This window comes from Chionomys nivalis, chromosome 9, assembly GCF_950005125.1.
Source record: "Chionomys nivalis chromosome 9, mChiNiv1.1, whole genome shotgun sequence".
Taxonomy (NCBI): domain Eukaryota; kingdom Metazoa; phylum Chordata; class Mammalia; order Rodentia; family Cricetidae; genus Chionomys; species Chionomys nivalis.
The window spans coordinates 23,352,459-23,379,282 of record NC_080094.1 but is presented as its reverse complement, the minus strand read 5'-3'; the positions used below and the strand labels follow the sequence as shown (position 1 = coordinate 23,379,282).

The window sequence follows — 26,824 nt, the reverse complement described above, 5'->3', positions numbered from 1 at the left end:
ATGTAGAAAGCCAGCATGGAAGAGATGGAATGAACAGTTGCTATTCTGGGGTTTGTTTTCTTTGGAGTTCTAAGTGGCTGTAGGTGGTTTGGCCGGATGGCATGGCCTGGGTGGGGATCACAAACCTCAGGGTTGCTGCTCCTGCATTTCTGCTGGTGACAAGACTAAGAAGACATTGGCTTTCACTCTGAGCAGTTCCTCCTGTGAGGATCAGACCAACCCCCTTCAACCCACGTAGGATTTGGGAGGATTTAGAGACCTCAGGAAAAGTTGGCATAGCAGTGTGTAGGGGTTCCTTCTTTAATTTTTTAAAACGATTTGCTTATTTTTATTTCATGTACATTGGTATTTTGCCTGCATGGATGTCTGTATGAGGGTCCCAGGTCCTCTTCCCCTGGAACTGGAGTTACAGACAGTTGTGAGCTGCCATGTGGGTGCTGGGAATTGAACCCAGGTCCTCTGGAAGATCAGCCAGTGCTCTTAACAGCTGAGCCATCTCTCCAGCTCTGACTCTGTGTGTGTGTGTGTGTGTGTGTGTGTGTGTGTGTGTGTGCTACTTGAAATGTATGTAAAACAGATGAGTCTGAAGAGTATAGCTTAATTAGTCTTTACCAATATATAATTCTGTAAACTCCCTTCTCTCTTTAAGCTATCTAAAGTGTGACACACACACAGTGTGCCAAGTGCATATAGTGCCTGTGGAGGCCAAAAAGGGCTTTGGATTCACCGGAGGAGTCAGTGCTCGTAATGGCTGAGCCATTTCTTCATCTTCCCGGCTGGTTCTTTGTACTCTCATGCTCTATGGAGAGGTGCAGGTTCTGCCTCAGAGCTGTGCCTTCCTCCCTGGGAGGTAGACAGTCACAGAAACAAGCAGTCCCTCTTCGTCTTTGGCCCCAGACTCCTCTGAGTCTGCCGGGTGTGCGACTGCACATCTGAGATGGTTTTGGCTTGAACACCTCTGCTTTCTTCTGTTGGAGTTTAAAACATGAGACTTTCTTTTTCTTAAGTGAAAACAGACCCAAGAGCAAGCAAGTTTTCCGATCCATCTTCTTGAAGTACAGTGGAAGTTTTAACTGCTGGAAGGTGTGTGGAAGGGCATGTCCAAATTAGGTTCCTAGTGACCCACTTTTATGAAGGTTCCTAAGGTGGAGTCGGTGTGCAGAGGCAGCACCCTGGGATGTCTGAATGCTGCAGCCTTATCATGCACACGTGTAGACGGTAGATAGGGAAGAAGGCAGGCCATGACTCAGTCTGGCTGAATATTGCTCAGATAGATTCTAATGAGTCCCTGTCTCTTAGAAATAAAAACGACCAGGGCTTATCTGAGTTTATCCCCTTTTTACAGATAAGAGAGTGAACACTTGTGGCCAGAACCAGATGTTGAGTCATGGATGGAAGAGGGTGGTAGCGAGAAGGGGGTGGATGGTATGGCAAGAGTACCCCTCTACTCCCAGAGTTTGGAGCCAGGAATAGCCAAGGGCTTAGGAGGTAGGGCAGGCAAGGAAGGTACTAACTGTAAGTTATCTGAGGGGCAGGCCCAGGGAGCCATGGATATACCATGCCAGATTAAAGATTGTGAGTGGCTGGAGGATTTTCATGGCTCATCTTCTAGTATTAGTCAGCTCTGACTGCCTTAGCAGAATACTGTATACCAGGTAGCTTAGCAGAAGAGTGGCTTTCCCACAGTTCTGAGATTAGAAGTCCAGGATGAGGGTTCTGGGCAATGGTCTTCTTCTTGGCTGTTAATGGCCTCTCTGTCCTCACATGGCCTTTCCTTGGCCATTGCCCATACCTGGTGTGTGTGTGGTGGTGGGGCGGGGCGAGGGAGAGCTGGAGTGGCATGGGGAGGGGAAGTCTTGACAGCTAGCCCATTCTCCAGCCTCCCTAATTACCTCTTAAAGGCCCCATCTCCAAATACTGGCACATCAGAGGTTAGGGCTTCAGCCTGTGAGTGGGGAGACAATGAGCCCACAGCACTCGTTTTTACTTCTGATCGACTGCTTTGATCTTGGGAGGTGGGGTGTTTTTCTCTTGCAGGCAGCCTGCTTGCTTGCTTGCTTGCTTTCTCTCTCTCTCTCTCTCTCTCTCTCTCTCTCTTTGGGTGTGCATGTGCGTGTATGTGGAGCTCATGTTCTCATCATGGCCGTATGGAAGTCTGTGGTTGACACCGACTGTCTCCTGGATCACTTCCCAGCTTATATTTTGAGGCAGCACGTCTTCACTGAAGCTGGAAACACCATTTGGCTAATCCTGGCTGGTCATTTTGCTCTGGGAGTTCCTTTTCCACTTCCCTTTGGGACCACGAGTGTGCTGGCACCCTCACCTGCCTTTTTACAGGAGTGCGGATCTCACTCCTGTCTTCATGCTGTGTCAAGTGCTTCACCCTCTGCAATCACCCCAATACCTCGCTCTCCTTTTAAATATCTCTAGACTGTCCTTTAAATCTTTTGTTTTTGTTTTGTTCTTTGTTTGTTTGTTTGAGGCAGAGTTTCTCTATAACAGTCCTGGCTGTTCTGGAGCTCACAGAGATCCGCCTGCCTCTGCCTCCCAAGTGCTGGGATTAATGGCGTGTGCCACCACTGCCTGGCCTTTAATCTTTTACAATTATATTTATTTTATGTATGTGTGTACATATGTACACAGGCACATGCCGTAGTAGTACAATGTGAAGGTCAGAGGACAGCTTAGGAGTCAGTTCTGTCTTCTTTTGTGTAGGTCCTGTAGATGGAACTCAGGTCATTAGTCTTCTTCATTTACTGAGCTATCTCATCTCCTCCCTCTTGCTTTTGAGACAATGTTTAACAGCTCAGGCTGACTTGAACTCACTATATAACTGGGGATGTCCTTGAACTTGTGATTGTCCCACCTCTGTACCTTCTGAGATTATACCCATATTGCTGGGATTACAGATGTGCACTACAACACCTAATGTATGGGATTCAGAAGCTAGAACCTAGTACTCCATGTGTGTTAAACGAGCATTCTGTCATCTAAACTATATCCTCACACTCTTTCTTGTCTTACCTAGAACCCCTGGTGACCCGCCCATCCTTGCCTCCTGCTGCTGCTAAGATTGTTCTCAGTCAGGAACCCTTCCTAAACCGCTTTCTGCTCTGCGTTCTTATTATGCTTCCAGTCGATGACCAAGCACTGCTGTGTCTTGCTGAAGGGAGCAGAGATTATTTTCATCCAGTATTTCAATTTCTCATAATTCCGTGCAGTTCGGAGTTTGTCCTCCAGCTTTGTTACTCTCGTGTGCATGGCGTGTCTTGTCTGCTGTGAAGGGAAGACGGGCGATAGGCTCATGACCAGCCTGTTGTTGGGCTCAGTGCTGGAGGTTGACCTCAGGGCTTTGCAGATGCTGGCCAGGTGCTTTCCAGCCTCAGCCTTGGAATGTAGCTAACAATGAACGTGAACTTCTCATCCTCTTGCCTCTAGACTAGGATTATAAGCATGTGCCACCATGACTGAGTTTTGCAGTGCTGGGAATGGAACCCAGGGCTTTGCAAATGCTGGGCAAATACTCTGTCACCTGAGCTGCATCACCAGTGTCCTGTTCTGTGTTTTAATTGTAGTAAAATGTATATAACACAAAAATTACTGTTTTAATGATTAGTAAATGTACAGCCTTGTGATATTAAGTACACTTACACTGTTAAACTGTTCTGTGTTTACTCCTTTTAATTTTTTTTATGTACGCTGGCATTTTGCCTGCATGCATATTTGTGTGAGGGTGTCAGATCCTCTAGAACTGAAGTTACAGACAGCTGTGAGCTGTCTTGTGGGTGCCGGGGATTGAACCTGGATCCTCTGGAAGAGCAGTCAGTGCTATTATCTCTCCAGCCCCTGTGTTTACTCTTAGTAAACCTGTTCTTATATTTGGTTCCTCCCTGCCATTAAGATGAGCTGTTTCTCAAAACGGACCAGATAGTGAAGGGCTTTGGAGTCAGAGTAACTGAGCTGGAATTAGGCTTCATAACTTGCTGCATGCAATTGTTTTGGTTTTCTTTTGAGGTGGGGGCTGAGTACGTCAGGCAGACTTGGAACTCCCTGAGGATGACCTTGACCAGGAGCGTCTCTTGCTTCATCTCCTGAGATCTGGGATTGGGAGCGAGCAGCAGCCCCGGGCCTGCTGTGCTTTAGAGGTGCTGGCATTAGTTATGCTCAGCAAAGGACTTTATTGGCTCACAGGCCTGTGGGAAAGGGCAGGGTGGGTCTGGACTCCTTCTGCCAGTCACCTCCATTCTCTTGGCCCCCTCCTCCTAGCGTAGTCATGGCAGCTGGCCAGTATGGTTTATAGTTTTCTTCCTGGAAGAGAAATTTCTCCTACCTCCTTTTCTCTCCCATCGGAGTTAGAAAACTCACTCAAGAGGATTTTGATTGGCTCCTGGGGTCATGTGTTCACGAGAAGCCAATCACTACAAACCAGAGCATGTCAAGTCTGTGGATAACAAGCCTGCCTCACCCTGTGATAGGGAAGCAGTCTGTTTGCCAAGGCTTGGGCATAAAGGGACCGTCCTTAGGAAAATAGTTGTCATCTCATCTCTTCTGTTTCCCGGTCTGGCCTATTGCCCTGTTCAGGTGTTCTTTCCCAGCCCGAGCAGGGCTTGCAGGGGAGGCAGCAGACCCTGGCTTCTGCTCCCAAGACCCACTTGTTCATCTGCTACCTATCAGGATCTGCTGAGCACCCTGCCCAGGGCTTGAACTTCCTGTGCAAGAATGTTTGTCTCCGATCTCTTGCTGTGTCCCAAGGATCCTGAGAAATTGGGATGCATTCTAGTTAAGCTGCATGCAGAGCAAAGGGAGACATGCATTAGGGTTCCAGGACTCTGAGGTTCTCTGCCCTGTTTTTGTATGGGCCAAGCAAAGGCTGCCTTTTCCCAGAAGAGAGCCTTTTTTTGCCCGGTTTCCCTGCTCCCGTTTGGACAGGGGAATGATACGGCTTTGCAGCCCTCTCCCTGTGGCCGACTGACTCGGGAAGGCCGGTCTGCTTTGGTCTCTTGCTCCACTTCTGACAGTTGCACACACTGGGAGCGTTTTCTCTTGCTCCACTTCTGACAGTTGCGCATAATGGGAGCGTTTTGACAGTTGCGCACACTGGGAGCGTTCTGACAGCTGCGCACACTGGGAGCGTTTTCTGCTGACATTCCTCTTTCCTCACTTCCACATAAATGTCCCCAGCCCCCAGCTCTCTGTTGTCACCTCAGTTGCCGGGGCACTCATGCTTGCTCAGGCAGAAGGGGGCTTTTTTTGGCATGGATTCAATTGGAAGCAGAAGAAGAAAAGCCAGTTGGAAAAGAAACTGCATCCCAGCCTGGGAACGGAAATCAAGCGCAGGCAGTTTCTTTCTGTCTCAGCCTAGACTGGTCACCCAGGCTAAGGGCGTCTAGCCCAGGGCCTGACTGGTAGGGGAGGAGAGCATCATGCTTTCTTCTCTGGTCAGGACCGGCCACACAGCCCAGCACAGAGCAGAGGTTGCAGCCCTCAGCGCACTGCCATTCCCTCTGGAAGACACTGGCTGTCTCTTTTTTGCTTGTATTTTTTTCTGTTTAGAAAGTTGTATAAATGGTAACAGCTTGGGAAGTACCTTGCGTGTCTACCCACTCTTTGTTTCCCCCGAGATTCCCAGGTATAGACCTAGAGGTGGGGGCTCTGAGATACCGACAAGCCTGAGCATTGTGATATACATACCCAGAAATGGTAACAGTTAGGAATAGTTACCTTTGGATCCTATGCTCTTAGTTTTGTTTATTTGTTTATGTGTTGTAGTCCTAGTGGTCAGAGGGCAGGATGATCACAAATCCCAGCCCAGCCTGGCCTTCATAGTAAGGCTATGTTCAAACAGAACTAAACTAAACAAAAAATTACCACAACTCCCTGGGTCACATCTTTATTAAATGGATTTAGAAAATATGAATTTAAATGTCAGGTGTTGTTTTGAATTTAGAAGCCCACAGTCCTACAGAAAGATGTGAGGATGCTTTTCCCCTCAAGACCCATCTTGTCTTCTCTGAGTCACTGGTCTGAGAAATGTCAGTCATCTACTCCCCTGGCTCCCCATCTAGCCCCCGGGTTCCCTCCCCTTTCCTCCCTGCTGTGTGTTCAGATAGGTGGGGCAATACAGGCCCATGGAGTCATCCTCCGTGTGTGTCTCAGGTTCAAGCAATCCCTTCTCTCCAGCCCCTCCCCATTGAGTCCCCGCTCCCCGCTCTCCCGCAGCAGTGGTCCCTCTGCCCTGTAATCTGTTTCCATTGCTGTCCTGTTGTGAATCTTTTGGTAGCTTCCCATTAGCCCTGGATAAAGTCCCCCAGCAGCTCCTTAACAGACTCGCTCTGTAGGCCAGGCTGGCCTCAGACTCACAGAGATCTGTCTGCCTCTGCCTCCTCAGTACTGGGATTAAAGGTGTGTGCCACCACCGCCCAGTTTTAATTTTATTTTTTTTTAAATTGCATTCTAGCTGAGCGGTGGTGGCTCACACCTTTAATCCCAGTATTTGGGAGGCAGAGGCAGGTGGATCTCCGTGAGTTTGAGGCCAGCCTGGTCTACAGAGCTAGTTCCAGGACAGGCTCCAAAGCTACAGGGAAACCCTGACTCGAAACCACCTCCACCCCCCCCCCAAAAATGCATTATTCTCTTTATCTATTGTGTGGGGGGGTCAGAGGACAACTTGTGGCTCAATTCCTTCTTTTCCCAATGTGGGTCCCGGGGTGTTGAACTGGCAGTAGACATCACTACACACTACCATATCTCTCCCATGTACATTTGTGGGGGTGTGTGTTGCTTTTTTGAGATAGGTTTCTCATATAGCCCTAGCTGTCATAGAACTCATTATGTAGACCAGGCTGGCCAAGAACTCAGAGATCTGCCTTTCTCTGCCTCCTGAGTGCTGGGATTACGTGCTCCCTATGTATGCTTTAAACTCTATCATCTTGTTGTTGCTCATCAAGATTTAAATAACTAAAGGCCATACATGATTACCTATGCATTTGTCCTTTGTGATGCTTTTCGTTGTATACCTTTCTGTTTTCATGTGCTGATTCACAGGGTATGTGTAACGAGGAATTTTTTTTTTTTTAAAGTTTTTCTGTTTCTGATGAACTCTTTATTTTACTCTTGTTTTTGAGAAATTTTGCTGTGGGACTTTTTCCTTTCTTTCTTTTTTTCTTTTTTTTTAAGAGTTTGGCTTGAGATAGAAACCCTCCGACCTTAGCTTCCTAAGGCCTGGGTTACAATCATGCCCCACAATCCACAATGCACAGCTGGTTCTGGTACTTCAGTTTTTTTTGATTAAAATTATTATGAGTGTGTGTGCATGCAAATGTACACGTGTGTACTGTATGCTTGTGAGTGCTGGTGCCCACGTGATACAGTGCACATGTGGAGATGAGAGGACGTTTTCCAGGAGTTGTTCTCTTCTCTCCGTTGTAGGTTCCCGGTCACTTTAAAGACACTGCCCCAGTGAACTGTGGGTAGAGCCCAGTGGTAGAGCTCCAGCGCTACAATAACTGAAATCGTTGTCCCGCTGGCATCTTCTCAGGACAGGGCCTCTTGTAGCCCAAGCTGGTCTTGAACTCCCGTACATAGTTGAGGATGATCTTGAATTTCTTTCTTTAAAAAAAATTTATTACAAGCTGGGCGGTGGCAGCACACACCTTTAATCCCAGCACTCAGGAGGCAGTGGCAGGCGGATCTCTGTGAGTTTGAGGTCAGCCTGGTCTATAGAGTGAGTTCCAGGACAGGCTCCAAAGCTACAGAGAAACCCTGTCTCAACAAAACAAAACAAAAAACAAACAAACAACACCCCCCAAAATCTGCATTTTTTTTTTTTTTATGTGCAGATATTCCATGGAAATCAGAGAACAACTTGTAGAAGAAGATTCTCTATGTACTCCATCAAACTCAGGTTACCAGGCTTGGTGGCAAGTTCCCATATCCCACTGAGCCATCTCTTAGCCCTGACCTTGAACGTCTGGTCTTTTTGCCTCCACATCCTGAATGCTGGGATCACAGGCGTGTGCCACTGTACATAGTTTATGTCTGATGGTTGGACCCAGGCGTTGGCCAAGGTTTCTGTCCTGCCCTGTCCCATTGCCGTTCAGTCCCAAAGAAACACACAGAGATCTACATTAGTTATAAACTGTTTGCCCTATTAGCTCAGGCTTCTTATTAACTTCTATAACTTATAATTCTTGTCTGTGTTAGCCATGTGGCTTGATACCTTTTATCAATGAGGCATTCTCATCTTGCTTCCTTTGTGTCTTGATGATGACTGCAGACTCAGCCTTTCCTCTTCCCAGAATTCTCCTGTTCTGGTTGCCCCACCTCTACTTCCTGCCTGGCTACTGGCCAATCAGCGTTTTATTAAAACACAAGTGACAGGATAACAGACCATTGTCCCACAGCACCCAGGGTTGTGTGTATACTGGACAAGCACATTTACCAGCTTAGGAGCCCCTGTGTGGTTACTGAGTCAGGGTCTCACTCTGTAGCTGAGGCTGGCCTCAGCCTCCAGTGCTGAGGTTATAGAGTGGGCAGCTCGTTAGTATTGTTCTCTGTGAGGAATCTCTGGTTAATGTTTTCCTTCTAGCTGCTTTGAGAATTTTCTTTTTATCTCTCTTCTGAGCACTTTCGTTGCGTTCTGAGATAGAGGTGCGTGTCTGTGTCTATCTGTCTTAGGGGTTCATTGTACTTAGTTCACAATTTTTTGAAAAGTTTTTTACCTAATACCAGGTTTGTTTCTTTTGGTTTATTTGTGCTGTTGTGTATTCATATTTGCCAGTCTCTCCCCTGCAGTATGAATCCTCAGTTAGTCCTCTCTAATTTAAATCTCTAATGGCTCAGTTTGGTTAAAAATACCTCCTGTCACCATATTTTGGATATAGAGCATAGTTAAACCTGGTTTGGTTTTTTTTGTTTGTTTGTTTGTTTGTTTTTGTTTTTCAAGACAGGGTTTCTCTGTGGTTTTGGAGCCTGTCCTGGAACTAGCGCTTGTAGACCAGGCTGGTCTCGAACTCACAGAGATCTGCCTGTCTCAGCCTTCCAAGTGCTAGGATTACAGGTACTCCCAGTTTGTAACAGTTCTAAATGTCTTAGTGTCCTGGCTGGGGCTGTGGGATATTACTCAGTTGTCAAAGTGAGTTCGAGACTAGCCTGGTCTACAAAGCTAGTTCCAAGACAGCCAGGGCTACACATAGAAACCCAGTCTCAAAAACAAAACAAAACAAAACAAAACAAAACAAAACAAAAACAACACGAAAATTCCCACAGTGGGTGTATGAATGGCTGGACTTGGAGTTCAAGGTAATCAGTCATTGGCTACTTGAGGACCTCTTAAACTTAAGAAGAAATGACTGGGGTTGGAGATATAGCCTGGTGCTAAAACTTGTATTTCTGTATGCGGTATTAGGTTCAGTACCAGCACGGAGGGGGGTGGGGGGGGTGGCAGGGGACAAAGAAAGAGATGACTGTGAGGCAGGGGAGCTGGGCTCTAGTACCCTTGAGCAGCGGAGAAGTTTAGAGAGGGTGGCAATATTAGAAGTATAAGGAAATGGCAGGAGGGTTCTGACTTCACTTTTCCCGAGTGACATATGTGGCCAGCATTAAATCTGGGTGCTGACTTCCTCTGCCCAGCTGGAATAGTTGAGTTAGAGACCAGCAAGAGTCTCTGATCTTTCTGACACAGGTTGTGAAACCAGTCAAGAAGAGAGAGGCTGCTAGTATACACAGAATAGAATAACGTGATTATGTGATGTGCTCAGGAAGTGGCACGTGTGGGCGTTAATTACATTTCAGGAGATACACATCCATCAGGAGAGTTTTACCTTTGTGTTTTAGTCTGTTATTGGAAATCTCAAAATTCTGTGCACTCCTATATTGTTTAAGTTGGAGGAAGACTAAAGGGAAAATACCTGTTCCCTATTCCCATGCTTTTCCTGGGGAGGCCGAGGCCATGAGATGTGAGAGTCTTACTTGTGACATAATCTGATGATGATCTAGTTGGAACTAGATTTCATATAGAGAACCACAAGGTGTATATTGCAGGTGCTGTCAGGACCCAAGTGTCTCTCAGAAAGTAGAGAGAGTGCTGTCCATTCAGAACACCACACCTAAGTTCTTGTCTGTTGTCTTTAATGCTGTGACTTCAAGCAAGGTGTTGAGCTTGTTCAGTTAGATGTAGCCTCCCCTGCCATAATTCCTTTTGGCTTCCTCCAGAGGTGAGCTGGATGCCAGCGCTGTCCATAGCAGACAGGCTGTAGTAGGCTCTGTGGTGACCTGGAAAGTACATCCTGCCTCCTCGAAAGCTGTGTAATCCCGGTGTGTATAAGGTTGCAAGGCAAGGAGGATCAAGAACTCAAGGCCAGCCTGGACCACAGTAGTGAGGCCACCTCTCAAGACAATGAGAGATAAATAGGTAGGTAGGTAGGGATGCTGTCAAAGGGATGCTGTCTGCTACTTAGCTCCAGCACGTTGGTGCCGGGCCGCGAGTGGACTCTGTGTTGTCAGATAGTCAGCATTTGCAGAGGAAGCCCCAAATGTTGACTTGGTGGTAAAGTATATAAATAAAATGTTTACCTATCAAGACCTTTTGTTTGTTTTTAAATTTAATTTTATTTTTTGAGACAGGGTCTCATATTACCCAGGCTGGTGTTAAGCTTACAGTGTAGTTGAGAGTGACCTTGAACTTCTGGTTCTCCTACCTCTACCTCTCAAATGCTGGGATTGCAAGTTTGTTGTTATACTAAGCATTTGTTTTTATGAATCTGTTTTCCTTCCTTGAGACTGGATCTCACTTTTGAAGTCCACACTGGCCTCCGGCTCACAATCTTCCTGCTTCAGCCTCACGAGTGCTAGGATGATAGCCTTGTGTCACCGCTTGTGGCTAAGGTACAGTTTAATTAAGACAAGTTTTGATAAAGACATGAAATAGCCAGGACTTAAGTGTGGGCTATAACTGGTTCTCAGTTTGAACTTCTGAGGGCCGTTTAAGTGGAATTTAGCCTGTCTGGTACACAGAAAAGGGCTTTGACTTTAGATCGATCCTCAATAGCCAGGGATAGGCTACCTCTTTCCCTTCCTAGCCTGAATTATCACCAGGGTTACTTTCTGGTTATTTCCTGTGTTTGGGAAGTGAACCCCATTGGGATCAGGGATGTGGCTCAGTGGAGAGCACTTACCTAGCACATACATGACCCTAATCCAAAAACAACAGCAAAAATCCCCACCTCTTCCTGCCCAGACAGAACCCCAATGCAGCAGAGCCATTATGGGGTGAGGGAACAGAGGGTACTAAGAGGCAACAATAAGATATAGTCGGGTTGGGCATCCTCTGCCTTCACGCTTTCACAGGGTTCTGTGAGGAGTCTAGGAGCTGCAGAGCTAGCACTTGGGAAGCCATCTTCCTTTCCTTGGTACAGAGCCCCTCCTTGTGAGCCCGGTTCTAACCTATGTGGAGAGGCGCTGAGGAAGTGATTTTTATCATATATGTTTTTAAAAACAATTTAAAATCTACCGAGAAATAATATTTTTGTCTAGTCAGAGAATTTACTGCTGCTTGTTGTCATGTTTGCCAGTTTGGTAGTTTCTGGACAGACTTAGCCTCCCCTGATGCTTCTGGTGCCAGACTACTAGCTTGCAAAGGTGGGGTAGAGCAATAGGCTCGAGCGGAAGCAGGTCCGTACCTGCTGCTCTGCACAGAGAGTGGGCTCTGTGCAGACAGGCAGCCTGATTTTGATCCTCTGCTTGCTCCCTGTCCTTTTAAAATGTTACACTGGTGTGTGTTAGTGTGTGTGCACTCACATACCACAGTGTGCAGTAGGGGTCAGGGGACAACTTGTAGGAATTGCTTCTCCTTTTACCATGTGGGTTTCAGAGATTGAACTACTGCCATCAAGCTCAGTAGCAAGTATCTTTACCTGTTGAGACATCTCAGCAGCTGTGCCCCTCCACCCCCCACCCTTGAGGCAAAGTATCCCGTATCCCAGGAGGCCTCAAAGAACTGCCTCCACCGGGGCTTACAGGTCTCACCTGGTTTCTGTGCTTCTAGGGATAGAACCCAGGGCATTGTGTACACTGGGCACGAAACTATCCCTGCCCTTGTGTGACGTGGCAGGTGACAAACTCTTTGTTCCTCAGTGTCCTAATCTGTTAAGTCAGACAGTAATGATGCCTACTGCCCAAAAAGTGCCAGTCATGATGCCTGGAGAGCATGTTGGGCAAGGAAAGAAACAGAGGGGAAAGATGCAAGCAGAATGGAGCGAGTGCCCCACTTGTCCAGCCTTCTCTTCCCTTCTGCCCGTGCAGGAGTTAGTAACACTCTCACTGTGCACCTGACAAGGCGTATCCAGAGAGGTCTAATAACTTAACCTGTCTCTTGCTCATTATCAGGGCCAGAATTCTGGACCAGTCTTGATAGCAAACCCCCATGATCCTTTCCTCTATGCCCTAGTGCTGATTGACTTCAGCCAATGGCTGGGGACGACTAGGCTGGCATTGGCGTGGTAGAGGCTTTTGTGTGTGATATGCACATGGCTGTGGGTGTGTGTTGGCATCTGTCCACAGGCGTGTGGGGGCAGAGATCAGTGCCAGGTGTCTTCCTTAGTCATGTTCTACCTCATGCGTCTGGCTAGCCTTAGCCCCAGAGACCCACCCACCTATCTTCACTTCCTAGTACTGGATTACAGGTAACCGACTTTTTACGTGGTTGCCAGGATCAGAAAATGCTTGTTTTCCCCAAGCTGTTTTGTTTTGTTTTGTTTTTTGCTAGACAGGGATTCTCTATTTAGTCCTGACTGTCCTGGAACTCACTCTATAGACCAGGCTGGCCTCAAACTCAGAGATCACCTGCCTCTGCTTCCCAAGTGCTGGGATCAAAGGCAGGTGCCACCACTGCCTGGCCCTGCACTGTGTTTTGCAGATGTTGACATGTATATATCTGTGTGTATACATGCACACTATTTTGTTTTGTGTTTTAATCTTGGCACTGGTGATTATATTTTCCTATGAAAATAGACTGTTGGGAAGTTTTGCAGTGCCACATTCCAGTGACAGACATTTTCTGAGCATTTATCGTGTCGGACTCTGCTTGGCCTGTCACATGCATGCCTCATTCTGACCAGCACAAGAACCTCTTGAGATTGCTGTTGTCACAGTGAGGATTAGTGAGACTAGGAAATTGGCTCAGGGCGATAACAGTAGAGCTCGACTTAGTAGCTAGCCCCTAGACTTCCTAAACCGCTGTTAATAACATGTAGCCCAGCAGATCTAAGTTTGCTGGACCATGCAGCTGTCTCTCCCAGTTGTGCCTAGAACATGCTGTGTGCTGTCTCTGTGCCTCTGGGTGGCTCTGCATTCTGCGAGGTTGTTATTGTGGGCATATTTCTTTCATCTTTGTGTTACAAGATAAGAGGCTTCTTTTTCTCTAGAATCTTCCTCTTCAGAGAGTACTGTACGGCCTGTGTACTCCCTGTGTGTCTGCTGATGAAGTCAGCAGGGTTTCGGACTCCCATTTCCTGGTCATACACAAGTACTTATTTTACCATTGCTAAATGGAGTGCATTGGCTCCAGGCCACAGAGAGCAAATTAGGGAGCAGGGAGATACATCACAAGAATGAGGCTGCTTGGAAAAATGTGTCTATGCTTCTGGCCCGAATTCCCCAGCTATGTAGGAATAAATACAGTGATGTTGGGGTATCATTCCAAGGCTATTGCAGAATGAGGCTGGCTGGTCTACAGGTGATCCTAAAACAAAGCAACCTGTCTGGACTTTAAAGGTGTGTTTTTTGCTTCTGAGAACTTAAAAAAAATGTTATCACATTTATTTTAGATAGGGTGTGTGTGTGTGTGTGTGTGTGTGTGTGTATGTGTGTGTAAGAAACAATATCTTTCCTTTTACCCTGTGGATCCTGGGGATCTAACTTAGAAGAACATGCTTGCTGGCAAGTGCCCTTGCCTGCTGATCCGTCTCACTGGTCCTGGTTTCTGAGTATTTTGTGTTTACTCTAAAGCCCAAGCTGGTCCTGCTGTCTTCAGACAGAGCAGGAAAATGAAACTCCACCCTGACCCAGCCTTCTGGTTCTGTAGGCAGGATCACAACCCCTACGCAGAGAAAATACTCTTGACGTGGCGCTCTCTCTCTCCTTTTTTCCCTTCTGTTTTGTTTTCTTAGGACAGGGCCTCATTCTGTTGCCCTGGAATTACAAATGTGAGCCAGCTCTTTTTCTTCTGAGGACTTAGGAGAGCAAATTGTGTCATTTTTCAGTTCTTCCATGGATCAGCACAAATCTCAAAACAAGATTTGCAAAGGGCAGAGTTTAGGAAAGAAATGGCAGGAGCTGGAGAGATGGTTCCACAGCTGAGAATGTTGCTCTTGCAGAGGACCTAGAGCTCAGTTCCCAGAACTTATATTGGGTGGCTCAGACCACCTTCACCCTGGCTCCAAGGGATCCAGCACCCTCTTCTGGCTGTTAGCACCTACTGCGCTCCTGTCGTGCCTGCCCAAGCACGAGGGTTCTTCATAATCTCATGAATGCTGGAGGCATATGTTGTCTTTTGGGGGGAAATATCCTCTGGAGTGTGCTGGTGTTTGCTGTGTGGTTTATGCTGACTGTCCTCACTTGTGATGTTTTCAGTGGTGTAGCGTAGCTTTTGGAAGGACTGCAGACTCTGCCATCCACTTATGGGAGAGCTGGTTCCTGAGACCGCCTCTTCCATGCGGAGGCTCCCTGTGCTCAGGGAGTGTGCAGTCATGCTTTCTACAAGTCCACTGAGATGCTTTGGGCTGTTTCCACCTATACTGAATGTGGGGCACACACAGCACTTAGACCTCCCTTCTTCCAGGAGAATCTAGTTGACCTTGGCCTGAAAAGGAAGCCCTCCCTAGTTGTCCTGAACTGACACATTCACTGACACTGTTGTCACTGAGACGCCGTGTAGAAGGGGTTTCCAGTCCTGGGTGAATGTCTCCCCTACTAGTTGCTCTGCTTCTTGGGGTGTCTTCTGCGTGCTGCCTTTTAAATAGCTGTTAGGAGGGTCTAATGAAGCAAATGTCTGGAGACCAATGTTTATTTCAACATGGTTGCAGTTGCTTTTGCTTCAGCTTTCAGAGCCAATAAAGCTGGTTATTAGATTCTGTAATTGCTGCTGTAATTACTCTCTTGGAACTGGCAAAGGCGTAATTAAATATGGAGATTTCACAGACTTTTTCTCATCTAAAAACAACCTCTTAAACTTCAGTTAGCAGGGTTAAATTTCTGCTGTGAAAGCCAGTGTGTTTACAAATGACACTGAGTTCTGTGACTGAAGCTGGGTTTCTTTGGATACTTCCTTTTTGAAGAACAGCTAGCTGTTCTTAGCCTTGAAGCTGTTTCTTTAATATAACCATCCTGAATTTGGGACGGTTGGCAAGTCCTTACAGGCCAGTTTGCATTTATTTATGTAAATACTGGGTTTGGGCTCTGTGGACTTTGGCCACTTAGGAAAACAAGTCTGGTGGGATGTGTGGTTAGAGCTGGGTGTGGTGGCTCATACCTATAATCCTAGCACCTGGGAGGCTGAGGCAGGGTGATTGCTCAGAGTTCAGGGCCAGCCTGGCTTATACAGTGATTTCCAAGCCAGCCTGAGCTACGGTGTAAGAAAGGCCTTGCCTCAAACTCCCCATCCCCAGTGGACATCCAGGTGGGAAGAAGGGAGATTTACTTGGACAGTGTTCAGAAAGGAGTGTATCACTTGGCCTGTGGGAGCACCTGCTTCCCCTAAGTTATCCCCCACCACAGTGCCCCGCGTGGTAAGGTGCAGAAGTGAAAGGCTGTGAGACTTGTGCTCACATACCTTCCTGGAGGCCAGGTGCTGACCAAACAGCACTTTCAGGGTTACTGTTCTTGTGAAGCAGATTTTAGGGGTTTCTCAGAGTGTACTGCTTCTTTTTTGTTGTTGTTGTTGTTGTTGTTTTTTGATTTTTGTTGTTGTTGTTGGTTTGTTTCTTGTTTTTTGTTTTTTTTTTTTTGTTTGTTTGTTTGTTTTTTTGAGAAAGTTTCTCTGTGTAGTTTTGGAGCCTGTCCTGGAACTTGTTCTATAGACCAGGCAGGCTTCAAACACACAGAGGTCTGCCTGCCTCTGCCCCCCAAATGCTGGGATTAAAGGTGTGTGCTATCCTCTCCCCACACCCCAGCTGTACCCTTTCTTTTTAGAGATGTCAGGTAGTTGAATAATACAGGTTACAGGACTGAAGAGATTGCTCATTGGTTAGGAGCACCGACTGCTCTTTCAGAGGACCTGGGTTCAATTCCCAGCACCCACATGGCAGCTCACAACTGCCTATAACTCCAGTTCCAGGGAATCTGACACGAATGGCAAAACACCAATGTACATAAAATAAAAATAAATTAAAAAAGAAAAATATGATATGAAGTAGGAGGAAAAAAAACAAATTCGTAGTCCCTGCCAGGCACAAGCCTGGGAAATCCACTGCTTTCTGGGATGAACTTTATAAGCCAGCAGCAGGAGGATGACTGTGGAGACGAGGGTATATTCTGGGGACCTTCTGCTAGCTTCTGCATGCTTACCTTACAGTGAGGCGCTTGCAAAAGATTCTATTGTATGAACCAAGAGAAAGGCAAGGAGAGCTGTACCTTATCTGAAGACTCCTACATAGAATATATGCTCCTTCAGTTACACGGATAAGCTCATTATAAATGAACAGTGTAATTAAATAAGAAATGTGTCTATACCTTACATATCTGCCTTAAGTTGCTAGGATGGGAACATTTGTGTATGAAAACACATGGAGTCAGAGATTGAACTTGGCGTGTATTAACTGGCTGCAGACCTGTCCGATGTGTTAGATGTTGGTCTGCACGGATGGATAGTAGTTGGCTTTTCGTTTACTGGAGCTTGATTCCTTGCTTCCCTGGTGTATTGGCATTTACTTCCAAGGCATTTATTCTTGGAGGCTTTTATTTTTGTTTATGTACACATACACACACACGCATATACTTTAACATATATATTGTGTGTATGTATGTGTGTGTGTGTATATATATATGTAAAACAAAATATGTAATTCATTTTTTTCTCTTGTTTTTTGAGACAGGGTCACCCTGTATAGCCCTGGCTGGCCTTGAACTTGGAGATCTGTCTGCCTCTGAAAGGCATGCACTGTCATCACCCAGTATATTTATATATTATTTTAGAATTTATTTGGTTGATTGGTTTTGAGACAGGACCTCATAGTGTCGCTCTAGTTGGTTTGGAACTCTCTGTGGAACAGGCTGGCCTTGAACTTGTAGAGATCCGCCTGCCTCTGCCTCCCAGGTACAAGGGGTTAATGTAGTGGGCCACCATGCCTGGGATTTGGGGGATTTCAGAAGTAGAGGTTGATATCAGGGAATTTAGGATTTGGCATACAAGGAGTTACTGCTAACCAGAAAAAAATCATTAGAGAAAAAGATAAAGTGGTTCTAATATGTCAATAGGGGGATAATAACTTTAGTTTTAGCCAGGTGGTGATTGTGACCTGCGGCTTGCGTGGATGGCACTGATGCACACCTCCTGGATGAGGGAGCATGCGTGCACGTGCAGCTTCCCTGACCAGACCAGCCCAGCCCAACCCAGCCCAGTCCAGCTGCTCTTCTGCCTTTCTGAGACTGTAAGGGGAAGGAGCCTGCATTTGAGCAGGGAGATGTAGTTTGGTCCTAGCTTTGCCACGGATTCATCTTCTTGAAATGCTGGCCTTGATTGGCCCTCAGACAAAATGATCTCTCTCTACACAGGCTGAAAGCTAACAGAGCAAATGCCATTGATTTAACCACATGGTTAAACTCCAAATTTGTTCATGGCAGGAGCCCCGTCTTCAGTTGTGTTTATGTGTTTTCTGTTACAGAGAATGCTGTACTAGCCATCACTAGGCATGGGGTTTTCTTTCTGGTTTTGTTCAGTTAATTTCCAGACAGAAATCCCTGGCTCAGAGAGCCAGAAGCATCTTTGTGCTGTGCTCCATTCCCACTGTGTTTCAGAGCATAGCAGTTTGAGAGCTGTTGGATTTTTGTGACATAGCATTTTAACCAAACTGCTCTAGTACTTGTTACAGTCATTTATTATTTTTGTCATTTAGTTGGTGTGAAATGATACCGTAATGGTGCTTTATAATATTAGAGCCAGCAGGGTTTTTTCGGTGTGCTATCTGCTTTGCTAATGTGCTAGGCTGCTCTGTTTGTTAGCCCATTTGCTCCTCGCAGTGAATCTAGCAGGGAAGCTGAGCCACTCACCTGTGTCTGCGAGCCTGTGTCTGTGTGTGACCCCAGAATGCATCCTTGCTCTGGGAGCCTTTCCATACTTTGATTTTCGCAGCAGATGTGGTTGCCAGACTGTGTTCGCGTGCTTCTTCCCGGTCTGCATCATGAGGTGTGCAAACTTTAGCATTTTCTTAGAAAATGGAATGTGCTCCCGGGAGAAGATGCTATTAGCCCTCTTACAGAGGAGGCAGCAGCTGGGGTGCATGCAGTGCATTTGCGAGAAGGGCTTAGTGTCCTCTCATCACGCCATGCCAGACATGCTCAAAGCTTCTTTCTTCCCTCCAGCGGCCCTGCAGGCTCTGAAGCGCAAGAAGAGGTATGAGAAGCAGCTGGCGCAGATCGATGGCACCCTGTCCACCATCGAGTTCCAGCGGGAGGCCCTGGAGAATGCCAACACCAACACAGAGGTGCTCAAGAACATGGGCTATGCCGCCAAGGCCATGAAGGCTGCCCACGACAACATGTGCGTGCCACTGCTGGGCGGGGACATCTGGAGGGAGGATGCTGCTCAGGCTGTGACTTTATTGTGGTTGGCTCCCTCTTTGGATTCTGAGTGAATTGTGTCTTGATGCCTTTGTTTCCACAAGTGCTCAGGGATGGAAAGAGAAACTGTTTTATTGCTGTTGTTTTGCCTGGTTCTTAGTTCCAAATTGGGACAGTCCTTAGAGGTCTTCTCAGCTGCCCCTGTGTATCAGACTGTCCAGGAGATGGACGCTGCCTGTGCAGAGTGGGCATGGGATTGGGTCCTAGCATATCTGCTTCCTCCCAGGACTTTGAGGGACCTTTCTGCCTCTCCCTGCCCTCGGGCTATGGCTGCCCTCTGCTCTGCCCTCAGCAGTCCTTCCTTCCCTGTGGATGGATGGTTCTGTGCCAGTGACCTGAGAACCAGATGCTCAGCCTGGCTCCAGTTGTGAAGGCCAAGGGTCTTTCTGTGAAAACCCTCTATTTATTTTAGTTCTTTGACCCTTCGGCTGGCACTGAGGGGTACTTAGAGCACTTGCCGCTTTGGCTGCTCAGCCATGTTCTAGCTTGGGTTGGCAGAATGTTTGCTGCCTATAGCCTGCGTTGTATAGCAGCCATGTCCTTCATTTGCATACTGTCTGGAGCTGTTCTGTTGAGTGTTTAATAATCTATAAACTACATTAAAATGTTTATTAGTGGCCTGGAGAGATTTGCTACTGTTTGCTCTAGAGACAAGAGGTAGGGGCATTGCCCTCACATACATGAGGTGTGCTGTTGAGGCAAAGGCCGTCTCCCTTTACATCTGTGCTCCTGGACATTTAGCACAGTGGGTAGATAGTAGGTAGTGTTGTGTTCTGAAGTGCACAGACCATCCTGAACAACTGTGTGACATGCAGTGTATGAAGCACACACATTTGCTTTGCTTTCTTTTGGGCCCTCACAGATGTTTGAGTAGGGAAGGGCCAAACTATGTTTTGTGCTCTGTGATTTTTACCTCCTCCTTTTTTGATTTGCTTTGGGGCTTAAAGAAGAGTTAAAGTCCTGTGCTCTTAAGTCTGTTTACATATCTGGGGTTGGGGTGGGGGGTTCTATACTTCAACCGGTACTAAGCCTGCTTTTCTTTCCTGCTGGACTAAGGGGTGTCGAGGACTTCCATCTGCTTGATTCTGTGATTTCCACTTTCACATTTATTTTGAGTGTGTGTGCCCACGCCTGTGTGGATGTGACCGTCAGAGATAACTTTTGGGGAGTCAGTTCCTTCCTTCCAACTTTTTGTGGGTTCTGGGGCAAGAACTCTGGTCCCCAGCCTTGCACAATACACACATAACTGGCTGAGCTCTCACCAGCTCATGATTCTCAGCTTTGCTGGGATGGAGGAAGAGGAGGAAGGCCATGAGGAGGGTCACTGGGTGCTGAGAAGCAGATGCTGTGCAGCAGGGCTTCTGTTGCAAGCTCAGACCAGTTTGTGCTAATGTGATAATCTGTCATTTCATTTCAGGGACATTGATAAGGTGGATGAGTTGATGCAGGACATTGCTGACCAGCAGGAACTTGCAGAGGAGATTTCCACAGCTATTTCCAAACCTGTAGGCTTTGGGGAGGAGTTTGATGAGGTAAGTGGTTTTTTGAAGATCACATGAGTCTCTCAGGTGACAAACTTCAGGCTCAGATGTCAATATAGTATGTCAGTGCTGGTGTGTGCACCTCCTTAAAGTCTGGAGTCTGGGTTTTTTGTTTGTTTGTTTGGGGTTTTTTTTTTGTTGTTGTTGTTGTTGTTGTCGTTTTTAGAGACAGAATTTCTCAGTATAACAGTCCTGGTTGTCCTGGAACTCGCTCTGTAGACCAGTCTGGCCTTGAACTCACAGAGATCCGCCTGCCTCTGCCTCCCAAGTGCTGGGATTAAAGGTGTGCGCCCCCACCACCTGGATTTTTTTTTTTTTTTTATGCTTGGCATAGTGGCACATGCCTTTAATCCCAACACTTAAAAGGCAGAAGCTAACCTGGTTATGTAGAGAGTTCCAGGACATCCAGAGTGGCAGTGAGACCCTGTCTCAAAAAAGAAGAAGAAAAAGAAAACATAATTTTGATTAAATGCTTAGGGGTATTTTGCCTATATGTATATCTGTGCACCCCTTGCATGCCTTGTTCCCCTGGAGGCCAGAAGAGGCTGTGTGCACTCACTTGGTAGGTAGCAACTGTCTATAACACCAGTTCTAGGAGACCTGATGTTCTCTGTTGGGGGCACTGCGTGCACATGGTGCACAGACAGAAATGCAGGGAAAACACCCATACACTTAAAGTAAATCTCAAAACCAAAAGAAAACAAAAAATGAATGGTGCTGAGTTGGTGGTACAGACTTGTAACCTAGTAACTCGGGAGTTTGGGGCTCAAAATTTCAAAAGATAAAAGAGTCTGGTTATGTAGCTCGGTGGGAGAGCACTTGCCTAGCATATGCATGGTCTTGGGTTCAGGTCCCACTATTTCCCCCTGCAAAGGAAAGAAAGGATACAGCCCCTCCTCCCAAGAAGCCCACAGGCAGCTGGGCAGTGGTGGCGCATGCCTTTAATCCCAGCACTCGGGAGATAGAGGCAGGTGGATCTCTGTGAGTTTGAGGCTAGCCTCATCTACAAGAGCTAGTTCCAGGACAGGCTCCAAAGCCACAGAGAAACTCTGTCTCGAAAAACAAAAGCAAAAAAAGAAGAGAGAGAGAGAGAAAAGCTCACAGGCTAAACTCCGGATGCATATCTGCACCAGTGGCCTCTTCAGAAGGTTCGATGGGCATCAAGGGGAGGATTGTCTGCAGAGAGGGTCTCACCATGCTTCCTTTTGCAGGACGAACTCTTGGCAGAGTTGGAGGAACTTGAACAGGAGGAGCTAGACAAGAATTTGCTGGAGATCAGTGGTCCCGAAACAGTCCCACTACCAAATGTCCCCTCTGTGGCCCTACCATCCAAACCCGGTGAGTATGCCCACAGTCGGGACACACCCCGGCACCATGAGAAGGGGATGATCTCATGGTCAGTTGACTTCAGCTTGGGTTCTGAGCCAGAGAAGATGTGTTGTGCTGACCACGATGCCAGTGTCATTTGCGGAATAGGATTTCCTAACCTCAGCACTGCTATGTGGCCAGACAGTTCCAGGCTAGCACCCCTGACTTCTCCACTGCACACAGTTGTATCGACTACAATGTCTCCAGACATTGTTACATGTCCCCTGTGGGGTTGGGAGTGGGAATTAAGAGCCTCTGTTCTGTTCTAGAAGGATTTTTCTTACCACCAAATAAGGGAAAGTTCTAGGCACTGTGCAGGGAGGGGCGTGAGAACTTAAGTCTGGCTCCGTCTAGGACCCTGTGCTATGTGCTCTCAGGAAGGAATTGGCTCTGGCTAGTTTAGAGACCTTTGTAAACTATCATTTCCTTGCCTGCATTTTCTTCCTCTTACTCTCCTGAGTGCTCCACACAGAGCTCCTAGAAAGGCAAAACTGCCTGCTTGGAGTGGAGACAAGGGCCTGCCAGCAGGGTGTGAACAGGGTGTGACTGTCTCCCTCTGCTCCTCTGCTTAGCGGCTATCAGGCAGCCTAGCAAAGCATGGCTCCAGCACTCCAAATGGAGTCGATTTGACCAGTGCAATCTCTTCGGAGGGATGATCTTGCCCCTCTCCCTAACCCTGGGGAGCCTCATGTAAACAGCCCCTCCTGGTGTGGCTACCCCTGCCGAGGGCTGAGGGGAGTTGGGGCAGAAGATGTGCCTGCTTTCCTGAATTTGGGTGCAGCTTGTGGGCACGAAGAGGAGTGTGCTGTAGGCCTCAGCCAGCCTTCAAAAACCACCTTTTCTGTCTCCACACAGTCAAGAAGAAGGAGGAGGAAGACGACGACATGAAGGAATTGGAGAACTGGGCCGGATCCATGTAACTGGTCCAGCATAGGCTGGGCCCAGACAGACTCTGGTGGCCTGTGCGACGGGCAGGCGTGTGTGTGCGCAGGGCAGGCAGGACGCGGTGCAGGCAGCCTCCATCGCTCGATCTCACCCAAAGCAGTAGGCCGCATCACTGCTCTCTCGCATAGCATGGTCTGTGCCCAGGGGCGGGCGGGGGGAGGGGTGGGCGGGAGGGAGGTGCCTGCTGTTTATAATGTTGAATTTCTGTAAAATAAACTGTATTTGCAAATCCAACATTGAGCTTCTGGACTACGCTAACTCCACACTCCACTGCTGAATCCTCCATGGAAAGGATCGGCCGTTTGCAGTTGAAATGATCCGGAAATGTAGCCCGTGTCCTTAAGTCAGCTGGCTTGTCGCACATCTCTCTGTAAGACGTGTACGGTACTGGCAGAAAAGTCGTTTTTAAAGCCATAGATGGGCTTTTTCTTGTCCTTAGCTGTAATAGCACATCTGGTTTTGGTTTCCCCAAGAGCTGTGTTTCTGTGTATCACCCATGTACTGGCCCCCATGTTTACCACCCTGGCCCTTGTCACTCCTATCCCCTGGTCTTTTGGAGTTGTGACTCGGATCTGAAATGGATGTATTCTCTCTTGAGCAAATAAGATTGTCAGAATTAAATTCCAGCTATTCAGTTTTCTAACATAGCTCTAAGGTCTTCATTGCTGTTTGTGATAATTGATAGATAACTCATTGGAAACATGTGCATACATTTATATTCAGATGAAATTATGGTTTGCACTGTCTATTAAATATCTCGATTTAATTTTCACACTTGCTGTCGTGTCCAGTCAATCCCTCCCTCCCCGCGCCAGCCCTGGTCCCTGGGGTCACGGGAAGCATGAGGAGCTTGCAGAGAGAGAGCAGCTTTCTTCTTCCTAGAAACCTTGAGCTCTCACGGCCACTGAGCGGTGCCCCTGCTTAGCCTGGAGACCTCTGGGTCCACTCTCAGTGAGTTGGTTCTTGTGCAGCCGCAGAATCTTCCCTTCTTGCCTGCCAGCACCTAGGGCAGTGCCTGTGGGAGCTTCTGCCTGGTGGAAACCATGGTGCCCAGCCAGGCGGTGCCTTCCCATAATAGGGAAGTGTATCTATCGGGTGGTGACTGAGGGTACAAGTACTCCTTCGACTCTGCCCTTTTCTTTATTCTTGTGCCCTCTTTAGAGACCCTCTTCTCCAGCCAAGCAGATCTCCACAGTTGTCCCTCCTGCGTGTGCTTGAAGTCACCTCCTAGAGGCTTGAAGTCACCTCCACTTCCCTAGCTTCTCAACTCCCTGAGATGAAAACCAATCCGAGTCCACAATGGGATATTGTCACGCCCCCAGTGTGCGCAAAACAAGGTGCTTATGTCCCTGTCTTAAACACTAATCTATTTGCTGTGAAGAGACACATGGCGACTTTTAACTATTTGACTGGAGGCTTGCTTACAGTTTCATAGGGTGCGTCCACGGCCATGATGGCGGGGAGCGTGGCAGCAGGGAGGCATTGTGCTGGAGCGGTAGCTGAGAGCTTACATCTTATCCACAAGTTGGAGGCAGAGAGAGACTGGGCCTGGCATGGGCTTTTAAAACCTCAGGACCCACCCCCAGTGGCTCTCCTCCTCCAAGGCCATACCCCCTAAGCTTTCCCCAGACAGTTCCACCAACTAGGGGCCAAGCATTCGAACATATGAGCCAACGTGGGCTGTTGTCATCAAATCCCACAGTTCCCTAGATCTCATGTTCTCCTTTTTCCCCCTCCCATGGTTGGCACACTCAGAATTAGGACTTGATGACTGGGCTAAGAATTGGGAGGGATTGGGTTTGGCTAATGTCACAAGTTCTGTGCACCTCATAAAGACTTAGTGGTAGTACCCGCCAGGACCCCTCTGTTTGCCAACAGTAGTTGGCTCCCAGGCATCCTTTGGTGTGGGAATGCCAGCGTGGCCTGTCTTGAGTCTTACCCACTGCCTTGGACTTCTCTCCCTAGGACTGAGTAGAGCTTCCAGATCCCCTCAGTTCCGACAGGCACAGAGACCAGTCCTGGGCAGTGTCTCGGCTCATTTCTATAAAACATATATCTTGTGCCTAGATCTGTGAGGCACAGGGCTCGCCAATGCCCAAACACTTCTGTCCTTAGGAAGGTCTCAGACCTGGTGAGACATGACCATGCTGAATTCTTTGGATACAAGCAACATAAGACTTACAACATACAGACATGGCACTCACTTATTCTAAGTTTATACAAGTATTTTTTGAGCACCTACTTACTGTGTGCAGGCCCTAGGAGTATGTGCAACAGGTGTTTGCAGGCTGCTCTCAGGACGGGAAGTCTCAGTGGCGGTGTCGGAGTTCTGGGTTTGAAGCTGTGGCTCAACCACATTCTCAAGAGCAAAGCTCTATGCGGTGTGATGATACACAGCTAATTCCAGTACCAGGGAGGCTGAAGTTGGAAGGATCACAAGTTCAAGGCTAACTTATTATATGTGGTAGTGAGACTGTCTCAGAACCAAAACAGCCAAGTGTGGTATACTCAGGGTACAGGCAGGAGGATCTCTATGAGTTCAAGGCCAGCCTGATCTATGTAGGTAGTTCCAGGACAGGCTGGGCTGCGTAGAGAGACTGACCCTGTCTAAAAAGAAACAACAACACAAATGCTTTGCCTCCTGCTCTGCCTAGGCACATGGGCTGTTTCTTTAGACTGCTACCTCTGGTCTGTGAGCTGCCCTGGGTCACACCCCACTCACAGGGCAAACAATGGATGATCAGCATCTGACCTGGCTTTCACATCTTCCTGTGTTAACAAATCCCATAAGATTACACACAGACTATTTCTGTGACTCATGGGTCATGACTATTACATGGCTGGTTCCTACTACAAGGGAGTCTGGGAGATGTGATGTATACAACGGAGACCACTAGCATCCCCCTAAGGCTGGAGATGGACTTTCTGGTCCCCAAGTATCTTTACTGTCTGCCCCTTCAAAACCTAGACAAGCTGACGCGGAGTGGCTCATGTCTTATCTCAGCCCTGGAAGGCAGAGACGGGTGGATTTCTGAGTTCAAAGCCGGCCTGCCTGGTCTATGTAGACAAAACTGGGCTTCTGTTACCAGGAAGAAGCGTCTGGTTGCCAAGCAGGTGGTGGCAGCAGGGTCTCCCACGGAGACAACAAAAATCATCAGCCACACAGCTAGTATGGACTTAAAATGTTTTAAAGGTCATTTTATATATACAAGTGTTTTGCTTATGTGTATGTCTATACATCATGTGTGCCAAGTGCCTGAGAAGGGCAAAGGAGGGTGTCAGAGTTCCTGGAACTGGAGTTACGGAAGGTTATGGGCTACAGGTGGGTGCTGGGAATCAAACCTGGGTTAGTACTGTCTTCCCAGCCTGTGGAAGCAGATGGAATCAGACACTCACAAATCCCAAAGTCACCTCCAGATTCTCTTCCTAAAAAGCCTCAGAATAGCTGAGCATTTAATCTTATGAGGCATAGGTGGAGGATGTCCATTGGAGGCCAGGCCACCCTTGTCTACAGGTTCCAGACCAGCCAGGGCTGCAGAGTGAGACCCTGTCAAAAACAAAAAAGTCCCAGAACAGGGTGGGGATCTGAGACTTCAGTTCAGCAAAGTTTTTGGTAACTCTCGGGACCTACACTTAGAGCCAGCAGGCTTAAATCCTCAGAAAAGCATTTGTGTGGGGGGCTGGAGAGATGGCTCAGCGGTTAAGAGCATTGCCTGCTCTTCCAAAGGTCCTGAGTTCAATTCCCAGCAACCACATAGTGGCTCACAACCATCTGTAATGAGGTCTGGTGCCCTCTTCTGGCCTTCAGGCATACACACAGAAAGAATATTGTATACATAATAAATAAATATTTAAAAAAAAAAAAAAGAAAAGAAAAGCATTTGTGGCTACTCTATGACCTGGCTCCATGTTCAGAGATCCTAGCCACTGTTACCCAGAATTCCTGGAATGGGAGTTCTAGTAGGTCCTTGGCCTCCAACTCCTGGGCACAGCCCTCTTCTCTCCCTTGCCCCTCTCTCTGGGGTGTGTGGGTGTGCGTTTCTGCTAAGATCAAAACCCAGCACCTTGTCCACTACAAGTCCAACCCTACAAATACATTTTTGTTATTTTTGTTTTATTTTTAGAGACAAAGTTTCTCT

The 26,824-nt window shown here is 47.5% G+C and overlaps 1 protein-coding gene across 1 annotated transcript in view; it reads left to right on the top strand.

The window, feature by feature from the left end:
• Chmp4b (charged multivesicular body protein 4B) overlaps positions 1 to 22,836 on the top strand; it is a 40,215-nt gene extending 17,379 nt beyond the window's left edge. Inside the window, exons 2-5 of the mRNA XM_057780916.1 lie at positions 18,574 to 18,751; positions 20,249 to 20,363; positions 21,584 to 21,710; positions 22,596 to 22,836. Of these exons, the coding sequence (XP_057636899.1) occupies positions 18,574 to 18,751; positions 20,249 to 20,363; positions 21,584 to 21,710; positions 22,596 to 22,660 (485 nt within the window). The 3' untranslated portion in view covers positions 22,661 to 22,836. The remainder of the gene's footprint in view (positions 1 to 18,573; positions 18,752 to 20,248; positions 20,364 to 21,583; positions 21,711 to 22,595) is intronic.
• The last annotated feature ends 3,988 nt before the right edge of the window (positions 22,837 to 26,824 follow it).